At 43.6% G+C, this 24,048-nt stretch overlaps 1 protein-coding gene across 2 annotated transcripts in view; it reads left to right on the forward strand.

The window, feature by feature from the left end:
• Nucleotides 1-24,048, forward strand: part of acoxl (acyl-CoA oxidase-like) — a 392,248-nt gene that overhangs the window by 40,925 nt on the left and 327,275 nt on the right. For both annotated transcript variants that reach the window (XM_080192936.1, XM_080192935.1), the window contains exons 7-8: nt 19,879-19,965; nt 21,794-21,866. In XM_080192936.1, coding sequence (XP_080049062.1) covers nt 19,879-19,965; nt 21,794-21,866 — 160 coding nt within the window. The remainder of the gene's footprint in view (nt 1-19,878; nt 19,966-21,793; nt 21,867-24,048) is intronic.

Genomic DNA, 24,048 nt, shown 5'->3' on the forward strand with positions numbered 1-24,048 from the left:
CTCTGCTTCCACCACCCTTTCAGGCTGCAAATTCCAGACTGCCACCATTGTTAGAATGTAACCAGTGACAACTTTGAATTGGATGTAATGTGACCAATGGTAACAAGATGTGATGGTCAGCTGACCCAGTAAACCATGGAACCGATTACCGAGTGATGTAACAGTCAGCTGACCAGCTGATTCACTATAAATAAGAACCTGTTGGGAATTGTGGGGAGCTTGGAGTGGCCCAGGGCAAGACCCCAAGTTTGGAGAACTTATGTTTCTTTATTAAACCCTTCCTTTGATTTATAAGTTGGAGTGAGTTTTATTCTATTTTTATTGTCCGCATTTTGAAGAGTTACTTCTGATGGAACAATCACCCTTTGGGTGAAAAGGTTTTCCTCACATCCACACTAAACCTCCTGCCCCTTACCTTAAATCTATGTCCCTGGTCACTGATTCTTCCACCAAGGGGAAAAGACTCTTCCTGTCTACTCTCATGCCCTTCATAACTTTTGATTGATTCTAAATTGCCCTTGGAAATGGCTTAGCAAGCCACTCAGTTCAAGGGCAAAAAGGGGCTGGCAAAAAATGCTGGCCTTGCCAGCAATGCCCACGTGAAAGAATAAAGAAAACTCAAAAGCAGCAAAAGCCTTTTCATTTATTCCCCTTGTTTGCAAACTGCTTTTGGTGTCCTGAGGTGCTGCACAAATAAAACATTTATTTCTTCTATACAAAGCACTTAGCAAAGTTAATCCATTTGTTCAGAATAGCAGACTTCCATTTCAAAACTGTTGATGCAAAGGCTGATGGTACAAAAAGGGCTTTGGGCTGCCAGATGCTGCCTCAAGTCACCTAATGTTCAGGTGCAAAAATGGAAAATGCTGGAAAATCTCAGCAGATCTGATTGCATCTGTGGAGAGGCAATCGAGCCAGTGTTTCGAGTCAGGATGGCCCGCACAGGGCGGCAAGGTGGCACAGTGATTAACACTGCGCCAAGGACATGGGTTCGATTCCCGGCTTGGGTCACTGTCTGTGCAGAGTCTGCACGTTCTCCCCGTGTCTGCGTGAGTTGCCTCCGGGTGCTCCAGTTTCCTCCCACAGTCTGAATGATGTGCTGGTTAGGTGCATTGGCCATGCTAAAATTCGCCCTCAGTGTACCCGAACAGGCACCAGAGTGTGGCGACCAGGGGATTTTCACAGTAACTTCATTGCAGTGTTAATGTTAGCCTACTTGGGATACTAATAAATAAACTTTACTTTTACTACGTCAGAGCAGATGTTCAGATGCAGTGGTTGTCCTCACTTGGTGTACAGCTGCAATCTACATAATCAGATCTTACAATTAATTTCCAACCAAAAGATGAAAACAGCAGCAAACATTTCAGAAGCCACTTCCATGTTATTTTTCTTCACACTGTATGGCTTATTTAAATTCCAGCATTGGCCAACATTTATTGCCCATTCTTAATTGCCCTTGAACTGAGTGGCTTGCTAGACCATTTGCTAGACATTGCTGTGGTTCTGGAGTCACATGTAGGCCAGACCAGGTAAGGATGGCAGATTTCCTTCCCCAGAGGACATTAGTGAACCAGATGGGTTTTTCCAACAATTGACCATGGTTTCATGGTCATCATTAGATTCTTGATTCCAGATATTCTTTTAATTGAACTCAAATTCCACCATCTGCCACAGAGGGATTCGAACCCGGGTCCCCAGAACATTAGCTGAGTTTCTGGATTAATATTCTAGTGACAGTACCACTAGGCCATCGCCTTCCTACCTTTAAATTGCCCATGTCTGCACTGCAAGGCCTGCTACTCATTGTAATGAATCAAGAGTAACCACGTGACAGTTTAATACAAATTCCCCCAATAATTCAGCCTCGAACTAACCAAATTGTACTGAAAGTTCCAACGCCTGCAGCAGAGACAAGCAAATGTAAAACAGATAAAGAGACAGATAGAGGTCTGAAAGCTTCCATAGCCTCTACACTGCATTAATGTTTAACCAATAATAACTTTCTGTAAATCAGACTCAATGTGACACACAACTGCAGCAATTGTTTTCAGATATACTGCATCTTCAACAAGTCACTGGCATACACAGTCAATACTGTTCTTAAATCAACGTGTGAAGTACTGTTAATTTAGCTCAAATATTCACAGGTAATTTGAATAGACTCCAGACTTGGGGGGACTGTGGAGTTTGCATATTCTCCCCATGTCTGCATGGATTGCCTTCGGGTGCTCTGGTTTCCTTCCACAGTCTAAAGACATGGGTTAGGTCCATTGGCCCTGGTGTCAGGGTATTAGTGGGGTAAATATGTGCGGTTACAGAGATAGTGCCTGGGTGGGGCACTTTATGTAAATGATTTGGAGGAGAATGTAACTGGTTTGATTAGTAAGTTGGCGGCCGACACAAAGGTTGGTGGATTTGCGGATAGCGATGAAGACCACCAGAGGATACAGCAGGATTTAGATTGGTTGGAGTTTGGACAGAGAGATGGCAGATGGAGTTTAATCCAGACAAATGTGATGTAATGCATTTTGGAAGGTTTAATACAGATAGGAAATGTACAGTAAATGGCAGAACCCTTAAGAGTCTTGATAGGCAAAGGAATCTGGGCATACAGTTACACAGGTCACTGAAAGTGGCAATGCAGGTGGGGAAGGTTTGATAAGGTGCCTCACAAAAGGTTGCTGCAGAAGGTTAGGGTGCACGGAGTTGGGGGTAAGATGTTAGCATGGATAGAGGATTGGCTGTCTACTAGGAAGCAAAGAGTTGGTATCAATGGGTGCTATTCTGATTGGCGGTTGGTGACTAGTGGAGTGCCGCAGGGATTGGTGCTGGGGCCTCAACTGTTTTCCATTCATATAGATGGTCTGGAGGAGGGGTCTGAGTGTAGGGTGACAAAATTTGTTGATGACACGAAGATGAGTGGAAAAGCAAATTGCATAGAGGGTGTGGAAAGTCTGCAGAGGGATCTGGATAGGCTGAGTGAGTGGGCGAGGACCTGGCAGATGGAGTATAATGTTAGCAAGTGTGAAGTTATCCACTTTGGCAGAAATAATAGTAGGAGGGATTATTATTTAAAAGGCGAAAAGCTGCAGCATGCTATGGTGCAGAGGGACCTGGGGGTCCTTCTGCACGAGTCGCAAAAACGCAGTCTGCAGGTGCAGCAGGTGATCAAGAAGGCAAATGGAATGTTGGCCTTTATAGCGAGGGGGATAGAATATAAAAGTAGGGAGGTCTTGCTGCAACTGTACAGGGCACTGGCGAGGCCGCAGCTGGAGTACTGTGTGCAGTTTTGGTCGCCGCACTTGTGCAAGGAAGGCCTTGGAAGGAGTGCAGAGGAGGTTCACTAGGCTGAAACCGGAGATGAGGGGGTTGGCCTATGAAGAAAGGCTAAATAGACTGGGTCTGTACTCGTTGGAGTTTAGAAGGATGAGGGGGGATCTTATAGAGATGCACAAGATAATGAAGGGGTTGGATAGGGTAGAGGTAGAGAGATTCTTCCCACTTAGAAAGGATGGCAGGACTAGAGGGCACAGCCTCAAGATAAGGGGGGGGGGGTGCAGTTTAGATCAGAGTTGAGGAACTTCTTCACTCAAAGGGTGGTGAATCTCTGGAATTCTCTGCCCGTTAAAGTGGTGGAGGCTACGTCGCTTAATATATTTAAATCACGGGTAGATAGGTTTCTGATAGACAGGGGAATTAAGGGTTATGGGGAGAAAGCAGGAAAGTGGAACTGATCCACTTCAGATCAGCCATGGTCTTATTGAATGGCGGGGCAGGCTCGAAGGCCTAGATGGCCTACTCCTGCTCCTATTTCTTATGTTTGTTCTTATGTTCTTGTGAGTGCCTGCAAGAGAAATTACTGGTCAATTTGTATCCCTTTCAATGAAGAAAATGAATCATGGTGTTCCTACGCTGAGCATTTTTAGTACTTTGTACGAGCGAATAAAATTTGCAGATGAGTTGCATGTACCAGTTTTTCTCAGTGCGATAGGAAGCACAACCTACAATTTGTTCTGAAATATGGTTCATCCAGCAAAGCCAGGAATGAAAACTTACAATTATTTGACAAAGATCCTTGAAGAACATTACTCTCCAAAGGCACTGATCATTGCGGAATGATTAAGGTTCCACCAAAGGAGTCAAATGGAAGGGGAAAGCATTGCTCAATTTGAGGTAATCTTAAAAAAAGGCACAAAATTTTGAGTTTGGTCAGTCATTAGAAGATTTTCTTCGCATTTGTCTACTTCATGGTGTCCAAAATGTGGCTATCCAATGAAGCTAACTTACTGAACATGAAAAGATTGCTGTAGAAATCAGTGTTAATGGAACTGACTACTAAAGAGGCTTCACAATTTGGTGCAGGAATGAAGATCCACAAGTTGGGAACAGACCATAAGAAGTCAAAACAGCAACCAGCATGTCACAGATGTGCCAAAATGGGCCGTTCAGTCATGAATGCTAGAGCAAGGATAGCCACTGCAAGAATTGTTGCAAAATGAATTGCATTTGCAAAAATGTGTTCGGATGGATCAGTTTTTAAGAAGAATATTCAGAAGAAGAATCTGGGCACCTTCAAGAAGAAGAATAAGTTACATTCTACAAAAATAATTTGCAAAATGGAAGAAAAGAATTATGACTGCAAAGAAGAGAATGTCCAAAAATATGACATAGGGTGCATCACATTGATTCTGGGTTTTTGCAAAGTTAAATGGACAGTCTATCAGGATGGAGGTCAATAATGGTGCTGCTGTACCTTTAATTCCTGTGACTGTATGCCAACAAAAGCTCAAGTACCTTCCCTTAAAACCAGCTGATGTGATTTTAAGGACATACGAGAGATTGTGGAGTTAAAAGGTTACATCATGGTTAACACAGAGTTGAGTGGACAAACTATACAGTCACCCCTCTATATGGTCCATGGTAACTTGCCAGCCCAATGTGGGAGATCATGATTGGAAAAGGTAAACATAAACTGGAGTATAGTCAACGGATTGGTTGATGCTAAAAACACACCTACAGCACCGTCTGGATAAATACAAGAGTGTTTTCAAAGAGACTCTTGGCTTAGATGAAATGAAACTCAAGATAAAGCCAAATAATCAACCAGAAAGCCTCAAAGCAAGATTGGTGCTATATGAAATTCATCCCCAAGAAGAATTAGTATGACTTGTTAACGCTGGTGTATCAGAGCAGTTGCAATGAGTGACTGGGCTACTTCCATCATACTTTGATTTGGTTTGATTTATTATTGTCACGTGCTAATATACAGTGAAAAGTATTGTTTCTTGCGCACTATACAGACAAAACACACCGTTCACAGAGAAGGAAATGAGAGAATGCAAAATGTAGTGTTACAGTCATAGCTAGGGTGTAGAAAACGATCAACTTAATGCAAGGTAAGTCCATTCAAAAGTCTGACAGTTGTAGGAAAGAAGCTGTTCTTGAGTCGGTTAGTACGTGACCTCAGACTTTTATATCTTTTTCCTGACGGAAGAAGGTGGAAGAGAGAATATCCAGGGTGCTTAATTTTGCTGACTTCTTTGCCTAGGTGGCGGGAAGTGTAGACAGAGTCAGTGGATGGGAGGCTGGTTTGCATGATGGATTGCGCTACATTCACGGCCTTTTGTAGTTGTTTGCAGTCTTGGGCAGAGCAAGAGCCATACCAAGTTGTGATACAACCAGAAAGGATGTTTTCTGTGGTGCATCTGTAAAAATTGGTGAGAGTCATAGCACGCATGCCAAATTTCCTTAGTATTCTGAGAAAGTAGAGGTGTTCGCATGGGGGGACCAGGACAGGTTGTTGATGATCTGGACACCTGAAAACTTGAAGCTCTTGATCCTTTCTACTTTGTCCCCGTTGATGTAGACAGGGGCACATTCTCCTTTATGCTTCCTGAAATCGATGACAATCTCCTTCATTTTGTTGACATTGAGGAAGAGATTATTGTTGCTGCACCTGTTCACCAGATTCTCTACCTTATTCCTGTACTCTGTCTCATCATTGTTTGAGATCTGATCTACTGCAATGGAGTCATCAGCAAACTTGAAAATTGAATTGGAGAGGAAGTTGGCCACACTGTCATAGGTGTATAAGCAGTACAGTAGGGAGCTGAGAACACAGCCTTGTGGGGCACCAGCGTTGAGGATGATCGTTGAGGTGGTGCTATTGCCTATCCTTTGGTCTGTGAGCTAGGAAGTTCAGGATCCAGTCACAAAGGAACGTGTTGAGGCCCAGGCCACAGAGTTTGGAGATGAGTTTCGTGGGAATAACAAGTGTTGAAGACTGAGCTGTAGCCAATAAATAGGAGTCTGACTTAGGTGTCCTTGTTATCTAGGTGTTCCAGGGTTGAGTGCAGAGCCAGGGAAATGGTGTCTGCAATGGACCTGTTTCGGCGATAGGCAAACTGTAGTAGATGAAGATAGCCTGGGTGGCTAGAATTGATTTGTGCCATGGCTAACCTTTCGAAGCACTTCATAATGATGGATGTCAGAGCCACTGGCTGATAGTCATTTAGGTACGTTGCTTGGTTTTTCTTTGGTATTGGGATGATGGTCATCTTCTTGAAGCCGATAGGAACCTCAGATTGTTGTAAAGAGTGGTTGAAGATATATGTGAATACCTTCGCCAGCTGATCCGCGCAGGATCTGAGTGCACATCCGGGTATCGCATCCGGGCCAGTTGCTTCCCATAGATCTACCTTCAAGAGAGCTGCTCTGGTATCTGCAATGGTGACCCCAGATACAGGTTCATCCAGGGCTTCCTCGCAAGTGCGAGGTGGTCCACTTTGGTAGGAATAATGGTAGGAAGGATTATTACTTATGTGGCGAAAAACTGCAGCAGGCGACGGTGCAGAGGGACCTCAGGGTCCTTGTGCATGAGTCGCAAAAACCCAGCTTGCAGGTGCAGCAGGTGGTCAGGAAGGCTAATGGGATGCTGGCCTTCATAGCGAGGGGGATTGAATATAAAAGTAGGGAGGTCTTGCTGCAGCTGTATAGGGCACTGGTGAGGCCGCAGCTGGAGTACTGTGTGCAGTTTTGGGCGCCGTACTTACGCAAGGATATTTTGGCCTTGGAAGGAGTGCAGAGGAGGTTTACTAGGCTGATGCCGGAGTTGAGGGGGTTGAGCTATGAGGAGAGGCTGAATAAACTAGGCTTGTACTCGTTAGAGTTTAGAAGAATGAGGGGAGATCTCATTGAGACGTATAAGATGATGAATGGGATGGATAGGATAGAGGTGGAGAGACTCTTCCCGCTCAGAAAGGACAGTAGGACTAGGGGACATAGCCTCAAGATAAAGGGGGGGCGGTTTAGAACGGAGTTGAGGAGGAACTTCTTCACTCAAAGGGTGGTGAATCTCTGGAATTCTCTGCCCATTGAAGTGGTGGAGGCTACCTCGCTAAACATTTTTAAGACGCAGGTTGATGGGTTTTTGATAAGAGAGGGGATTAAGGGTTATGGGGAGAGGGCAGGAATGTGGAACTGAGCCACGACAGATCAGCCATGATCTTATTGAATGGCGGGGCAGGCTCGAAGGGCTAGATGGCCTACTCCTGCCCCTATTTCTTATGTTCTTATGTTCCAGGGTGGAGGGCATGCTCTGGCTGATCTCTTGCTCAAAATGGGCGTAGAATGCATTGAGCTCATCAAGGAGGGTTGCACTGGAGCCAGCGATTTTACATGCTTTCATCTTGTCGCCTGTTATGTCTTGCAGACCTGCCATAATTGGCGGGGGTCGGTGTGGCTAGCCTGGGACTCTAGCTTGATCTGGTATTGTCTTTTGATATCTTTGGTGGATCTACTTAGAAAACTTTGGTTTTCTTGTATAGATGATGATGTGGAGATGCCGGCGTTGGACTTGGGTAAACACAGTAAGAAGTCTGACAACACCAGGTTAAAGCCCATCAGGTTTGTTTGGCAGCACAGCCACTAGCTTTCAGAGTGCTGCTCCTTAAAGTGGAATTCTGTTCACAAACAGGGCATTTAAAGACAAAAATTTAATTTACAAAATAATACGGAGAATCACAACAGATGCCTCCAGGTGCTGAAAGATGCCCTCATAAGAACAGGATATGGCCCTCGACCTATCAATCGACAGTTCTGACGCGCTACAGTAAAAAAACCACACCAACCTTCTCAGAAGAGAAGGATTGCAACAGACACCTCGAGACACTGAAAGATGCCCTCATAAGAACAGGATATGGCGCTTGACTCATCGATCGACAGTTCTGACGCACCACAGTAAACAACCGACCTCCTCAGAAGACAAACACGGGACACGGTGGACAGAGTACCCTTCGTCGTCCAGTACTTCCCCAGAGCGGAGAAGCTATGACATCTTCTCTGGAGCCTTCAACATGTCATTGATGAAGACGACCATCTCACTAAGGCCATCCCCACACCCCCACTTCTTGCCTTCAGACAACCGCACAACCTCAAACAGACCATTGTCTGCAGCAAACTACCCAGCCTTCAGGAGATTAGTGACCACAATACCACACAACCCTGCCACAGCAACCTCTGCAAGACGTGCCAGATCATCGACACGGATCATCTCACGTGAGAGCACCATCCACCAGGTACAAGATACATACACTTGCAACTCGGCCAACGTTGTCGCCCTAATACACTACAGGAAAGGATATCCCAAGGCATGGTACATTGGGAAGACCATGCAGATGCTACGATAGTGGATAAATGTACACCGCTCGACAATCACCAGGCAAGAGTGTTCTCTTTCTGTTGGGGAACACTTCAGCCTCTGATGTTTAGGTAAGCATTCTCCAAGGCAGCCTTCATGACACACGACAGCACAGAATCACTGAGCAGAGACTGATAGCTGAGTTCCGCACACGTGTAGATGGCCTTAACTGGGATCTTGGGTTCATGTCACACTATCTGAAATCCCCACAACTTGCCTGGGCTTGCAAACTCTCACTAACTATCCTGGCTGGAGACAATACACATCTCTTTAACCTGTACTTATCCCTCTCTCCACTCACATTGTCTGAAATTTAAGACTTGGTTACCTGTAAAGACTTGCATTCCAACCATTATTGTGTAAATTGAGTTTATGTCTTTATATGCTCTGTTTGTGAACAGAACTCCCACTTACCTGATGAAGAGGCAGCGTTCTGAAAGCTAGTGGCTTGTGCTACCAAATAAACCTGTTGGACTTTAACCTGGTGTTGTTAGACTTCTTACTGTTCTTGTATAGATTAGTGTCACCTGACTTGAATGCCTGAGACCTGCCATGAAACCTGGTGGTTCAATTTGTTTTATAGTCATTTTGAAACAACCATCAAACCAGGGTGCTGATCGATATCTGCTTCCTTTAATTAAGTTTGTTTGCTGAGTTATCAAGTGGGCAGAAATTCAGCAAGATTTATCTTTCATAAGCATATTTAAAGATGCAGTTAGCCGCAGAAGAGCAACCATTGCTTACCATCATTACTCATAAAGACTGCCTTTTGGAATAATATCTACACCAGCCCTATTTCAAAGATTGATAGATCAGATTTTAATTGTACACCAGAGAGACCAATGTTATCTGGATGATATTTTCATTACAGGTGCAGTAAATACGAGTATTTTACTAATATAGGAGTAACATTGGAATGTCTGCAAGCACATGGTGTATGCATATCAAAGAAGAAAAGTGTGACTTTTTCCAGATATCAGGCCAGCATTTGGGTCATGTTATTGATAGTAAAAGCCTACTTAAAACACCTAAAAAGATGAACGTTATTTTAGAAGCGTCACATCTGACAAATGTGGCGCAATTGAGGATTTTGAGGATTGGTAAATTATAATAGCAAATTTGTTCCTAACTTCATTACATTATTGAAGCCATTGCATATGTGCGAAACGGTTTTGGGACCGGATAACAGAATGTGAGAGAGAATACGAGGATGTCAAATATGCTTTACAGAAGTCTGAAGTATTGGTTTGTTTTAATTCAAAACTACCATTATTGCTTGCTTACGCTACTTCACACTAAGGAGTACAGGCAGTTGTTTCACATATGATGCTTTCAGGAGAAGAACAGTCATAATTTTTGCCTACTCTGACTAGAGTCTAACTATGCTTAGATTCTAACTATGCGTTATCACACTTAGTTTTATCTATTGAACAGATGCCACCAACTAGCTTTGTTAATATTCTTAATTTTCACCAGTAGATCATTTGCCTTTGGTAGCTTCTCAAATCCAGAGACATACCATAAATGACTCTGATGGTGATGAATTTGGTATTGAAAGGAACAATAGATGGAACGCATGTCTGCATCCTGATTTGTGCCAGGAAAGCTTGAGTTGACCATCCAAGGTGGATGTCTATTGTGGGGAATCTGAGCGATCATTCCTCCTATTCTGTGTGGAATTGTTCTTCAACAACTACATCAAGGACATCCTGATGTTATTTGGATGATGGAGTCAGCACATAGGTATTTTTTGGTGGCCTGGTCTGGATGCTCAAATTGAAGAAAAAGGGGGATAGTATCAAACCTGTGCATGAATAAAAAATACACCACTTGTCTCCTTTACACCCTTGAGAGTGGCCTAAAATGCCAAGATAACAATTGCATCTCGGTTTTGCTGGTCTGTTTGAGGGTTACATGTTTTTAGTCACAATTGATGTACACTCAAAGTGGCCAGAAGTTGTTGTCATGAAACCTACTACAACTGAACAAAGCATTGGAATACTTGATGAAATTTTTGAAAGATTTGGTAAACCAGAACAGAATGTTAGCAATAATGGTTCACAGTTTACTTCACAAGAGTTTGAGGCCTATCTCAAAGCAAAATGCTATTCAGCATATAAAATCTGCACTTTATCATTCACCAACTGATGGATTAGCTGAAAGATTCCTACAGTCCTTGAAACATTCTTTAGAAGATTCAGAAGAGCAAGGTTTGATATCAAGTTGTGTGAATACCTTTTTTTGGCATCTTAATGCAACTATCCTGCATTATTACTCTTAAAGAAAAGATTGAGAATTATGTTTGATTTCTGTGTCATTATGTATGATCTTCTTAGAGATCCTCTCCACTTTGAGCCAGCAGTTTGCAGCGTCAATGGTAGCCTTATGAGGAGATAGGTGAGTCACTCACCTGATGAAGGAGCAGTGCTCTGAAATCTTGTGCTACCAAATAAACCTGTTGGACTTTTAACCTGGTGTTGTGAGACTTCTTACTGTGTCCACCCCAGGCCAATGCCGGCATCTCCACATTATGTTTGGTTTGTTATTACCTACAGACAGAGTGTATCAACAATAATCTCGAGTTGCTAGACGTGATATGAGAGCAAAACAACATATTTCAACAAGGAAGTCGTGTGTTACTGTGTTATCATGCCAAGTGTGAAAAATAGGTACCACTCATAGTTTTAGTAAAAACAGGTCCTGTTTCTTACACGGTTCAAACTGAAGATAAACTAGTTTGGTGAACTGGTTTCTTCCTGTCTACTATATCTATGCCCCTCATAATTTCATAGATCTCAATCATGTTCCCTCCCTCTGTCTCCTCTGTTCCAAGAACATAAGAAGATAAGAAATAGGAGCAGGAGTAGGCCATCTAGCCCTTTGAACCTGCCCCGCCATTCAATAAGATCATGGCTGATCTGAAGTGGATCAGTTCCACTTTCCCGCCTGCTCCCCATAACTCTAATTCTCTTATCGATCAGAAATCTATCTACCCGTAACTTAAACATATTCAACGAGGTAGCCTCCACCACTTCAATGGGCAGAGATTCGCCACCCTCTGGGTGAAGAAGTTCCTCCTCCGAGGCTGTGCCCTCTAGTTCTGGTTTCCTAGTTCTGGTTTCCAAGGAAAATAACCCCAGTTTATCCAATCTCTCTTCATAACTAAAGTTCTCCAGACCAGGCAACATCTTGATATATCTCCTCTGCACCCTTTCCAGTGCTATCATATTCCTGCTATAATGTGAATTCCAGAATAGCACAGCTCTGGCCTAAGCAACAATACGTTCCTGGATACGAATGACATCCAGAGATATGGTGATGGTGGGGGAGAAATGATGGAGACTTGGAGGATAGGCCATGAGCTGTTTGAATGGTGGAGCAGTCTCATTGGGCTGAATGGCATATTCCTGCTCCTATGTTCAGTTCCCAGCCTGCAACAGAATGTTTCGAAATTGTTAGCATCGTCTATTAATGCACCAAATGATTGCAAAGGAAAAATGATAATATTTTTTCATCAATTTTAGTGCATACAAATATGTGTCTCACGTCTTCCTGCGTGCACATCCATTCTTGGTGGATGAAAGTTTGCTTGTGAGTTTTGCTGATGTGCTTGCTTGCAGCGTCCTCTGTTGACAAATGGTTGCAATGACTAATTGAGTAGAAATATTGTGCATTTCTGTTTGAAGAGCATTCAGTCACTGTGTCATTCAGTGAGATTGCGGTTCATCTGACTGTGGCCTTAACTCCACTTTCCTGCCTGCTCCTTATAATTTCTTGACTCCACCACCACGACCACCCCCACCCCCATGCCCACCCCCACACCTCCCCCTCCTCAGCTTTGAATCTATTCAATGACCCAGCTTCCACTGCTCTCTGGGGAAAAGAATTCCAAAGATTAACCATCTTCTAAGAGAAGAAGATTCTCCTAAGCTCAGTCTTCAATGAGAGACCCCTTATTTTAAACTATGCCCCTAGTTCTAGAATCCTGCACAATGTCATTTTATTTTTGGCCACCAGCTTTCTGCTATCCCTTTCTCTCTGGAAACCATTGACTTCACGCTCAGTATTGTCACAGTGGTTATGATCACCTTCAAGTAACGAGCCCAATGCCTATTATTCATATTTAAAACTTGGCAGTGTGTTTTTTATTCTGAACCTAGGACATTTCAGCTAAGCCTGCAAGAATTTACAAAGGGTTGTGAACATAGTCCAGTCCATCATGCAAACCAGCCTCCCATCCATTGACTCTGTCTACATTTCCCACTGCCTCGGCAATGCAGCCAGCATAATCAAGTACCCCATCCACCCGGACATTCTCTCTTCACCTTCTTCCGTTGGGAAAAAGTTGCAAAAGTCTGAGGTCATGTACCAACTGACTCAAGAACAACTTCTTCCCTGCTGCCATCAGACTTTTGAGTGGACTTACCTTATATTAAGTTGACATTACTCCCTAGTTATGACAGTAACATTACATTCTGCACCCTCTCCTCTTCTTCTCCCTTATGTACTCTATGAACGCTATGCTTTGTTGGAATAGTGCACAAGAGACAATACTTTTCACTGTATCCCAATACATGTGACAATAATCAAATCCTCTCCCTGTACTGCAGAGTTCCTTGACCTAGGGGCAGCAAAGCTAATGTTAGCCCACTCACCAACAAGTTGTTGAGTGTTCCTCCTTCCTCCACTCTCCAGATCTCCATTTTCTCTTAGTTTCACCTTCTCCAATGTAACCTACTGGCAGAATGTTGATAGTCTTCTGTCAAAACAGGATAATATTAACAAATGCAATTTTGTCCTCCAATGTTATTGTCAACCTGATGACAATTAACTGTGACTTGAGCAGTTTATTAAAGATTTGGCTGTAGTTTCTCCTTTGTTGATACAATGTGGTATGGTCTTTTTCACTATGCTTCTTAGGACACGATTTGCTGTTTTTCAGTTCTGAGTCAATAATGCACAGAGCTCGGACCCCACTGTGTCTTTATACCGACTGGGACACCCTATAGCAGTGTTGATACTGTAGATCTGTTTGTTTGAAAACCCATCTGTCCCTTTGGACTTCACTGTCTCAATCATCTGATTCAAGCAGCATTTCTCTTCGCAAGTTTATGGTTTGCTGTCCGTTTCTGTTCTGGTCTGATCCAAATTAAGTATGTAATATGACATAATTTATAAAGCCCAGGTTAGACCACACTTGGAGTATTGTACCAGTTTAGGTACCACACATTAGATAGGGGCAGCACGGTGGCACAGTGGTTAGTGGTGCCTCCTCACAGTGCTAGGGACCCGGGTTTGATTCCTGGCTTTGGTCACTGTCTGTGTGAAGTTTGCACATTCTCCCTGTCTCTGTGAGGGTTTTCTCCAGGTGCTCTGATTTCGTCCCACAGTCCAAAGATGGTTAGATGTATTGGCCATGCTGAATTACCCCTCAGGGGGTAAGGGGGACTAGCTGGGGTAAATGCATGGGGTTATGGGGATGCGGCCTGGATGGGATTGTGGTGGGTGCAGACTCGATGGGCTGAATGGCTTCCCTCTGCATTGTAGGATTCTATAAGAAGGATATATTGGCCTTTGAGGGAGTGTAGATTTACTGTTATCTGGATTCCAGGAGTTAAACTACAAGGAGAGATTAAACAAACTAGGATTTATTGAATGGGATTTAGAAGGTTCAGAGTTTATTTGATTTTAAGCTTTCAAGATATTAACAGATAGGTAGATGGAGAGTTGCTGGCAGGGGAGTCTGTGGCGAGGGGACATAGTCTAAAAATTAAAGCCAGTAAAATTAGGGAACATTTCTTCAAACAAAGGGAGGTAGAAGGATGACATTCCAAATGTCAATTGACGCGAGATCGATTGTCAAATTTAAAATTAGGATTGATGAATTTTTGTTGACCAAAATTATTGATGGACATGTGGGACGGGATTCTCAGATCTTGTCCGTGGTTTCCCCCTCCCTTTCAATGCAAGTGAGAATTTGGCATTCCAGCCAAAACTCCATTCACTTTTTGTAGCACTGGAGAATCCCAGCCCGTGAATGAGGATGGAGATTTTTGGCGGTAAGAGTTAGGTGGTAGATCAGACATGGTCACATTGAATGGCAGAACTGACACGAGGGGCTGCGTGGTGAACTCCTATTCCAATGAGCCAGGGGGCCGATCGTGATGCAGCGAAACAGACCTGGGAATCTATCCTTCAGGCTGAGCGCTTTGCTACTTAAGAAGTGGTCAAAGTCTGAACTGTAGGAATGAAAGATCAGGCTACAATGAAAGGAAATGATGTATTGGGAATGAGAAGTTGCACTGACCCTCTTGGGGTGTTGAAGATAAGAGCATACATGACACAGTAACTATTTAGTTTAGTTTACTTATTTATTTATTAGTCACAAGTAAAGCTTACATTAACCAGCTCCATTTAGAAAAAAATGCCTGAAAGCTTTTTATTTCCAAAACTATTTGGAGCGAACAAAATGGTGCAGAAAATCCTTCAGATCGCATGCAGGGATAATGCGCAGTGTTGAGAAAGGCAAGAGGTAAGGCATCCTATGTGATTTGATGACATGTCCCCAGGCTTATCCAGTTCAATTTGTTTTCTTTTTCCTCAGTTGTGTGAATAAATAAAATCCAGCTCTGTTGTGGGATGCCTGTTGGCTTTCAACAATGCCACAGTCAAAGAGGTGCAAGTTAGGTTGATAGGCCATGCTAAATTGACCCTAGTGTCCAGGGGATTAGCAGGGCAAATATGTGGGGTTGCGGGAATTGAGCCTGGGTGGGATTATAGTCAATGCAGACTCGATGGGCTGAATGGCCTCCTTCTGTACTGTAGGGATTCTATAATTTACAAAAAGATATTTTTTCAGGCATCGCAGAAGTAGTTAAGTTTTACAAGAAGAGCTCATTGTCCTGATCCTTAAAAAAAACATGACTATTTGTAAATCCAGATTAACATCACAGGAGGTAGACATCCTTTGTCAGAATACAACTTGTCAGAAAATTATGTCAACAGTTGATCTCACTTGCTCAGACTGGTGTCCCTCACGAATGCTTTGGTGATCGCACCATTTTTTTCCTTCAAAATTCTCACCTTCCAAGATCTTTCAGAACCCAAAACATTAATCTTTTGATTTGATTTGATTTATTATTGTCACATGTATTAACACAGTGAAAAGTATTGTTTCTTGTGTGTTATACAGACACTTTTTTGAGAAGTTTTTCCTTCATTTTTAAAATATTGATGGATCTGTTATGTACTTGCAACATTTTTTTAGAAGGTTGTGTGAGAGTAGGTCACAATGGTTCTTGGTGTCCAATGCTAAGGCATTGGAAGTTCCTCTGTGTAATGTGAAGAGTCAGGATTGAGACACTATATTATCTTGTCGGAATGATGCCCTGTACCTTTGCTAGATAATTTTAGGTGATCAGAATTTTCTGCTGGATGTTTTACTTGTATTTTTTCCATCTCCCTCAGAAGGTTAAATAAGATGAGTAGAGTCTTGTGATGGTGCAAGCTGTTGTTGGGCTTGTTGGAAGAGAATAGTTGTCTGGGCTAAGTAAGCTCTCCTCATTCCATGCATTATAGGACGGATGTCAGGGGTAGGTTCTTTACCCAGAGGGTGGTGAGGGATTGGAATGCCCTGCCTGCTGCAGTTGTCCTCTTGGAGAGAGTGATCATTGTATGGTGGAGTTTCTGGTGCAGATGGAGGAGGAGAAAGTGGGTTCCCGGACACGCGTCCTTTGTTTGAATAGAGGGGAGTATGGTAGGATGAGAGAAGAATTGGCGAATGTGGACTGGGGGAGTGCGTTGGAAGGTAGGTCTGCTGAGGAGCAGTGGAGGATCTTTAAGGAGATCTTTCTTGGTGCTCAGCAGAAATTTATTCCGATGGTTAAAAAGGACAGTAGGAAGAGAGGTAATAAGCCATGGATAACGAAGGAGGTGAAGGAAAGTGTTAAATTAAAAGCGGAGGAATTTAGAGTAGCTAAGAGCAGTGGGCGAGAAGAGGATTGGGAAAGGTTTAAATGTCAACAAAGATTGACAAAGAAGTTGATAAAGGAGGGTAGGAGAAGCTATGAGGCTGGGCTAGCACTTAATATAAAAAAGGATAGCAAGAGTTTTTATAAATATATAAAAAGGAAGAGGCTGGCTAGGGTGAACGTTGGTCCTTTAGAGGATGAGAAAGGGGAGCTAGTGGTAGGGGATGGGGATATGGCTAAGGTCTTGAATAACTTTTTTGTTTCTGTCTTCACGGAGGAGGACGTGAATAATTTGCCGGGTGTTAGCGATGGAAAGGTGGTAGGAATGGAGGGTCTTAATGACATTACTGTTACTAGAGAGGTGGTGCTCGACAGACTGGAGGGGCTGATTGTGGACAAGTCCCCAGGACCGGATGGAATGCATCCGAGGGTTCTGAAAGAAATGGCGGAGGTTATAGTGGATGCCTTGGTGGTTATTTTCCAGACGTCGCTGGATTCCGGGGAAGTGCCGGAAGATTGGAAAACGGCTAATGTTACGCCGTTGTTTAAGAAGGGTGCCAGGCAAAAGGCGGGGAATTATAGGCCGGTTAGTTTAACGTCTGTGGTAGGTAAAATGTTAGAATCCGTCATTAAGGAGGAAATTGCGAGGCATCTTGAAGGGAATTGCTTGATAGGGCGGATGCAACACGATTTCATTGAAGGGAAGTCGTGTCTGACAAATTTACTGGAGTTCTATGAGGATGTGTCTAGGGCAGTGGATAGAGGAGAGCCGGTGGATGTGGTCTTTCTGGATTTTCAGAAGGCGTTTGACAAGGTACCTCACAAGAGGTTATTGCAGAAGGTCAGGGGACATGGAGTTGGGGGTAGGGTGTTAGCGTGGATAGAGGATTGGTTGTCAAATAGGAGGCAGAGAGTGGGGGTCAATGGGTGCTATTCGGATTGGCGGTTGGTGACTAGTGGGGTGCCCCATGGGTCGGTGCTGGGGCCTCAGCTATTTACCATTTATGTAGATGATCTGGAGGAGGGAACCGAGTGCAGGGTGTCGAAATTTGCTGATGACACCAAGATTGGGGGAAAGGCAAATTGTGCGGAGGGTGTGGAGAGTCTGCAGAAGGATCTAGATAGGCTGGGCGAATGGGCCAGGAAATGGCAAATGGAATTTAATGTTGGCAAGTGTGAGGTGGTCCACTTTGGTAGGAAGAATGGTAGGAAGGACTACTATTTACGTGGCGAAAAACTGCAGCAGGCGACGGTGCAGAGGGACCTCGGGGTCCTTGTGCATGAGTCGCAAAAACCCAGCTTGCAGGTGCAGCAGGTGGCCAGGAAGGCGAATGGGATGCTGGCCTTCATAGCGAGGGGGATTGAATATAAAAGTAGGGAGGTCTTGCTGCAGCTGTATAGGGCATTGGTGAGGCCGCAGCTGGAGTACTGTGTGCAGTTTTGGGCGCCGCACCTGCGCAAGGATATTTTGGCCCTGGAGGGAGTGCAGAGGAGGTTTACTAGGCTGATACCGGAGTTGAGGGGATTGAGCTATGAGGAGAGGCTGAATAAACTAGGCTTGTACTCGCTAGAGTTTAGAAGAATGAGGGGAGATCTCATTGAGACGTATAAGATGATGAATGGGATGGATAGGATAGAGGTGGAGAGACTCTTCCCGCTCAAAAAAGACAGTAGGACTAGGGGGCACAGCCTCAAGATAAAGGGGAGGCGGTTTAGAACGGAGTTGAGGAGGAACTTCTTCACTCAAAGGGTGGTGAATCTCTGGAATTCTCTGCCCGTTGAAGTGGTGGAGGCTGCCTCGCTAAATATTTTTAAGAAGCGGGTTGATGGGTTCTTGATAAGAGAGGGGATTAAGGGTTATGGGGAGAGGGCGGGAATGTGGAACTGAGCCACGACAGATCAGCCATGATCTTATTGAATGGCGGGGCAGGCTCGAAGGGCTGGATGGCCTACTCCTGCTCCTATTTCTTATGTTCTTATGTAAATGCGCCTAGTTTGGGGGCGTTTAAGAGATCCGTGGATGGGTTTATGGATGGAAAGGGTTTGGTTTAGGTTAGAGGGTCATTGCTTTTTAACTGGTCGGCGCAACATCGTGGGCCGAAGGGCCTGTTCTGCGCTGTAATGTTCTATGTTCTATGTTCTATGTAGCATTGTAAGTTTAAGCAAGCTGATTTGTTGGTCCCAAAGTGTCGAGGCTTCACTTAAAGTACTTTGAGAAAGATGAGCTTCAATGGATAGTATTGCCTCCTTCTGTCCACAATTGTTTTCACCTTTTTTAATCATAGAATCCTTACAGTGCAGAAAGTGGCCATTTGGTTCTTGAGTCTGCACCAACCTCACATATTTACCCCGCTAATCCCTCTAACCTAACACCAAAGGGCATTTAAGCATGGCCAATGCACCTAACCCTTTGGACTGTGGTAGGAAACCAGAGCACCCGGAGGAAACCCATGCAGACACAGGGAGAACATGTAAACTCCACACAGGCAATGACCCAAGCCGGGAATTGAATCCAGGTTACAGGCGCTTTGAGGCAACAGTGCTAACCACCGTGCTGTCCTGAAAGGATGGGAAGAGTATTTTAATTTTATTTTTGAGTAAGGACTTACTCAGCAGCAACATGTGGTGAGAGCTTTCAGTCCTGTGCTCCGGAGAACCGGGCCGGCAGTGTTGTCGCCTTGCCTTTGGCTTGTAAGCGCAGTTCCTCACTGGGCCTGTGGGATCGCACTGTTGCCATTGTCTTCTGCTCTGCTCCTTTACTGAATCTGGATTGTGTCTCACAGCGAGAAAAGCACCGTTAAATTTCTCCAGCCCTATAAACAATTAAATACCCCATGAGAAGGAGAAAAAACAGCTACTCGATTAGCTGATATTACTCAAAGCAATTGTCCGGGAAAAGAATTGTTCTGTTATTGGTTTGTTTAGGCCAAAAGTTTGTGTAATGCTTAATCCAACTGGGAATTATTTTCTCTTGTCATTACTGAATCTAAAAATGAGGGTTGTGTTGGGTGGCTGGGGGGGAGCGGTCAGTGGCAGGTAGGTGGTTTGGGGAGGTGTAGTTATTACATTTATAGAAAGGCAGATTCTAAGGTACATTCCTGAAGGACAAATGAAGCTGTAATTGGAGAAGTAATCTGTTGCATGTTTGCCTCTCTTTTCCTCCTACCTAGCTTGACTTAATATTCTGTTTTTTTTTATATATACTAGGGCCTCACTGTTTTATTGTGCCTATTCGAGATGATGCAGGCAACGTGCACCCAGGCGTCACTGTAATTGACATGATGCACAAAGAGGGTGAGTTGGCTGAAGGTTTTACATGGGAACTCTGGCTTAATTAACTGGCCATAATTTGCTGTCAAAATATAGCTCGATGTCATATGATGCACAAATGCAACTTCAGGCAAGGGGCAGATATGTCATGAAGCACTAAACTCCAAACATGGCTGTCTGCGGTGAACTTTTGGCTTCACAAAAATGGTATCTCGTTGTCTGGCTCACCGTTTGAAACTTGTTAAATTGTGTAAGGTCGCAGTACTTGCGTATTAGACATAAGCCGAGTTCACAACAGAAAATTAGAACTGATCTGAAATGACCCAATTAAAGCCCGCTTAAATTCAATTAACACTAGACTAACTGTTGGAAATTAATGTACTGATGTCTCAGTGTTAAATACTGCCCACTAATCTCTTTGGCACTAAAAGTGAACTATTCCAAGTATGAAATCTCACTCCTTTGGGTTTTAATGGTTGGATGTTCTTAAATATAAAATTTTAAGTGAAGACTTTGTATTTTCTCTTTCTTAGTCCATTCATACTTTCCTTCTGTTTATTTCTCTCTCCATTCCTGAGTTGATGTTGAATTCATCCACTCAGTCCTCCGTTCTTGTACTTTATTTCACAATCCTTCCATCTGATTTAAAGAGATACAGTTGCTTGCCATGTTCACTTGGCTGCCAGATGCCCTGTCTCCATCACTGCAATATTATCATCCTGTACTTTCATCAGCTTGCCGCACTTTATTTAAAACCTTTTTTTGAATGGGGAAAGCCTGACCAATTGCGGGTGCCCTCGGACGCAAGTTATGGCCTGATAGCGTCAGCATGTGATGGAGAAAAGATGTAATTTGTTCAACTCAAACTAGTAGCAAACTGCTTGAGATTGGAGCACCTTCAGTGTGCAAATGCAGGTCGCTTTGGTGGCACCTCCTTCGTCATGTTCAACAGGCTATTTTCCATCAATTGTGCTCTTTTTATCTCTTTACATGTTAATGGAATGGCCTGTTTACTATGGGTCCGCTTGCCACTGAACAAAGAAAATTACAGCACAGAAACAGGCCCTTCGGGCCACCAAGCCTGCACCGACCATGCTGCCCAACTCAACTAAAACCTCCTATCCTTCTGGGGACCATATCCCGCTATCCCCATCCTATTCAAATATTTGTCCAGATGCCCCTTAAAAGTCACGATCGTATCCGCTTCCATCACCTCCACCGGCAGCGAATTCCATGCACCCACCACCCTCTGTGTAAAAAAACAAATTTGCCCGTACATCTCTTTTAAATCTTGCCTAAAAAAAACTTGCTTCCTACACTTCTTTTAAACTTTGTCCCTTAAACTATGCCCCCTAATAATTGATTCTTCCACTCTGGGAAAAAGCTTCTCACTATCCACTCTGCCCCTCGTAATCTTGCAGACCTCTATCGGGTCACCCCTCAACCTCTGTTGTTCTAGTGAGAACAACCTAAGTTTCTCCGACCTCTCCTCAATGTTTCACATTATCACCATGATTGTAAGTTGCAACCTAATTGTGGACTGTGCTAGCACGGAAATAGTGCCCAGTCTGTATTTAGCATGAGTCTGAGACTCTGTAGTTCATAGGAGCTTGTAGAGCCCTGAGACACAATCTCTCCATGTTATGATTGGTTTGAGTGGTAAAGAACTTGAATGGCAATGCTTTCCTTCACAGTTTTTATTTAACATAATTTATTTTGCATTTCTGTTTATTTGCTAAGGTCACAAATTGCTTTACAATTGATTGATTATCAGAATATCTGAGGGGCTGGGCAATACCGATCTGTGCTTTTTAAACTTGTTTTGTCCTCTTTCTCCCCACCCCACCCTCAGGTTTAAATGGAGTTGATAATGGAATTCTGATATTTGACAACGTTCGAATTCCAAAAGAAAATCTTCTTGACAAGTTTGTGTTTTTCTTCAATTTTTTTATCTTTAGAGCTTATTTTATTTGACAGAATTTTTTTTAATCAGTGGCAGAATTTACCCTGTTGTAAATTCATCAGCATGTTCAAAAGAAATTTTAAAGCAGATACATTACATGAAATAAAAGCAAGGTTGGGGGAAGGTACTACCTCTTGTGAAGCCATGATATGGGGATGTCAGCATTGGACTGGGGTGGACACAGTAAGAAGTCTCACAACACCGGGTTAAAGCCCAACAGGTTTATTTGAAATCACGATTTTTCAGAGCGCTGTCCCTTCATCAGGTGAGTGGAGAGGTAGGTTTTCCACTCACCTGATGAAGGAGCGACACTTCGAAAACTTATGATTCCAAATAAACCTGGTGTTGTGAGACTTACTGTACCTCTTGTAAAGTATGTTACTGTTTGTGAGCCTCTCTCACAGACAGATTATCCATTTGGAGAAATTATGTTTATTGCTATATTGTTTATTGTCTGCCATGTGCAGACGGTAGCACATGGGGGCGGCACGGTAGTGCAGTGGTTAGCACTGCTGCTTCACAACTCCAGGGTCCTGGGTTAGATTCTCGGCTTGGGTCATTGACCTGTGTGGAGTTTGCACATTCTCCTCGTGTCTGCGTGGATTTCCTCCAGGTACTCCGGTTTCCTCCCACAGTCCAAAGATGTGCAGGTTAGGTTGATTGGCCATGCTAAAAAATTGCCCCTTAGATATTTTGGCCTTGGAGGGAGTGCAGAGGAGGTTTACTAGGCTGATACCGGAGTTGAGGGGGTTGAACTATGAGGAGAGGCTGAATAAACTAGGCTTGTACTCGTTGGAGTTTAGAAGAATGAGGGGAGATCTCATTGAGACGTATAAGATGATGAATGGGATGGATAGGATAGAGGTGGAGAGACTCTTCCCACTGAAAAAAGACAGTAGGACTAGGGGGCACAGCCTCAAGATAAAGGGGGGGCGTTTTAGAACGGAGTTGAGGAGGAACTTCTTCACTCAAAGGGTGGTGAATCTCTGGAATTCTCTACCCATTGAAGTGGTGGAGGCTACCTCGCTAAATATTTTCAAGAAGTGGGTTGATGGGTTTTTGATAAGAGAGGGGATTAAGGGTTATGGGGAGAGGGCCGGAAAGTGGAACTGAGCCACGACAGATCAGCCATGATCTTATTGAATGGCGGGGCAGGCTCGAAGGGCCAGATGGCCTACTCCTGCTCCTATTTCTTATGTTCTTATGTTCTTATCCAGGGTAGGGATTGTGTTTGGTGCAGACTCGATGGGCCGAAGGGCCTCTTTCTGCACTGTAGAGTTCTATAATTTTATAATTCTATAAAAAACCACTTTGGCCCCCTGGTTCCCTTTGAAATAGTACTATAGGTTATGTCGATTGAAGTTGATCTGTCAAAAGAAACTTTGATATATATTGTATATTCCAATAGTAATTTTCACACTTCTGAATAATGGTTTGGTAATATAGAGCTTAAATATTGCTGAAAAAGAGACATATCGAAGCTTTTTATCTTGCATTCATCAGGACACTTTGCAGGAATACCAATATAAAGTGAAAAAAGCAATTTGTACTGTATGAGAAGAGAGTGCTATTAGTTGACAAGTAGGCTGTGACTGATGGAGACGTTGCCATGCATAATACACCAGTTGATGGTAGCTGACAGTTAACTGCTCAGCGTTGTTTGAAATTTGAACCAGCAGCTTGACTTAGATTGGTCAAGTCACAGATCTGAGGAATGAGTCAGTGAATGGCTGTCACTTATTTTGTTTAGCTGAAACAGGTGCATTGTGTATACTTGTTCTTTCTCTCCGCAAAGAATGGGGCCCTATGTGTTAATATATGTTGCTTCTACTGCACACACATGCGTCACACTGCAAGCCCCATTGATGATCTTAAATTGGTTGTCAGTATAATTCTTAGCATATCGGGGATAATTTAACCAATGTTGTGGAAATAATGTGGATTGGATGTGGAATCAAATCTGATGTTGGACACTGTGTTCTGAGTTTTACAAGCACGAGCTGGTTGGGTATGGTCTGTACTTTGCCCGTTGCAAACAGCGACTGGGACATGCTGTTTGAGATGATCCGCCGCTAGTCCTTGGGATGTACGGTCTACATACCTAACGTCACATTGGCACTGAAATCCATGCACCACTACTCGTT

The sequence above is a fragment of the Carcharhinus amblyrhynchos genome, chromosome 7 (assembly GCF_965287045.1).
Source record: "Carcharhinus amblyrhynchos chromosome 7, sCarAmb.v2.hapA, whole genome shotgun sequence".
Taxonomy (NCBI): domain Eukaryota; kingdom Metazoa; phylum Chordata; class Chondrichthyes; order Carcharhiniformes; family Carcharhinidae; genus Carcharhinus; species Carcharhinus amblyrhynchos.